General features: G+C 39.0%; 1 protein-coding gene across 6 annotated transcripts in view; it reads left to right on the forward strand.

Moving 5' to 3' along the window:
- LOC106880238 (delta(14)-sterol reductase TM7SF2) overlaps positions 1-1,697 on the forward strand; it is a 31,563-nt gene that overhangs the window by 12,982 nt on the left and 16,884 nt on the right. For all 6 annotated transcript variants that reach the window (XM_014930101.2, XM_052971712.1, XM_052971711.1 and 3 more), the window contains one exon: positions 1,245-1,433. In XM_014930101.2, coding sequence (XP_014785587.1) covers positions 1,245-1,433 — 189 coding nt within the window. The remainder of the gene's footprint in view (positions 1-1,244; positions 1,434-1,697) is intronic.

Raw genomic sequence — 1,697 nt, forward strand, 5'->3', positions numbered from 1 at the left:
TACGTGAATAGTTAGAAAGGATCACAAAAGTACAGCTCCCAAAATTACTGCAGAGCTTAATGACCACCTCAAGAGCCCAGTTTCCACAAAATCTGTTCGCCAGGAGCTGCACAAAGCCGGATTTCATGGGAGGGCTGCAATCAGAAAACCACTACTTTCAAAAACAAATTTTGCAAAGCACTTAGAGTGGAGTAAAATCCTACAGAATTGGTCCCTAGAGCAGTGGAAGAATGTTATTTTCTTGGACGAGTCATCCTTTACCTTATTTCCGACCACCGACCGAGAATACGTGTGGAGACAGCCAAAAGAAGCATTTGACCCAAACTACCTTCTTCCAACTGTTAAACATGGAGGAGGATCTGTGATGATCTGGGAGGCTATATCTTGGAAATCTGCTGGCCCAATTGTTTCCCTTCATGGCAGAATTAATAGTCAAGGCTATTTAAGCATTTTATCTGATCAAATTCTTCCTATGGTTGCGGAACTTTTTCCAGAGGGAAACGCAATCTTTCAGGATGATAACACACACAGCTAAATTTGTTACTGAATGGCACACGGAACATTCTAGTAAAGTTGAACATCTTATCTGGCCACTACAATCCCCAGATTTCAATATTATTGAACATTTATGGTGTATTTTAGAAAAACATGTAAGGAGTCGATATCCTCTGCCATCATCACTACAAGAATTGAAGAATGGACAAAAATTCCTTTGGAAACAATTCAAACTTTGCATGAGTTCATACCTTGTAGAATTCAAGCTATAATTACTGCCAAAGGCGGTCCTACCTCATATTAAAATTAATTTGTTTGAAATTTTAAGGTGTTTCCATCATTTCGTCCAACCCCTGTGTGTGAGTGTGTGTGTAAATGGGGGCAACTGCATGTGTATGTGTGTGTATATGTATACATCTGTGTGTGTGCCTCTGCCACATCTTGACATCATGATAGTTATAAACAAATATCACTGTCATACAAGCAGTATCATTCATTTCCAATCTTCTGTGAAAACATACCCTGTCATGGGGAAAATATTACTTTGCTTGGGAACAGGTGAGGGTTGACTATAAGAAGGGCATCCAGCTATAGAAAATCCATCTCAATAAATTTTGCCTGACCTGTGCAAGTCTGGGAAAGTGAATGTAAAAATGATGGTGTGTGTGTGTGTGTCCTCCTCAAGATTATGGACATGTATTAAGAACTTTTTAACATTTTCTGTCATAAAATTGGTGCCTTTATTTCAGGATGCACGTTCAAGATCAAGAAGGAGATCTACTTCCAGAAGTCGAAGTCGCAGTCGTACAAGGACTGCTGCAAAGAAATCTGCATCAGCCACAACAACACCAGTCCAGCGCAAAACGTCATCTCAAACAGTTGCAAAGTCTCCTCCCAAAACTGATCCTATTCGGATATCAAGTCGAATTGCAGCAAAGGTTACTTCTATTTTGTTGTTTAACCCCCCCCCCCCAATTTAACCTGAAAAGAGTAGACCCTATGATCAAAGATATTTTAATTATAAGTCTTTTACATTTTCTTCCCTTTCTGATATAGTGGGCTGCATTTTCCAATGTTTTCTCTTTTTTAAGACAGCAAAGTGTGTTTAGAGAGAGAGTTGGCTATTGCTTCTAGCCGGCTCATCTATTTTATTATTTCTTATTGAATGAATAATCAGTTATGAAAACAATGTCTTGCAGTGA

The sequence above is a fragment of the Octopus bimaculoides genome, chromosome 11 (genome assembly GCF_001194135.2).
Source record: "Octopus bimaculoides isolate UCB-OBI-ISO-001 chromosome 11, ASM119413v2, whole genome shotgun sequence".
Classification (NCBI taxonomy): Eukaryota; Metazoa; Mollusca; class Cephalopoda; order Octopoda; family Octopodidae; genus Octopus; species Octopus bimaculoides.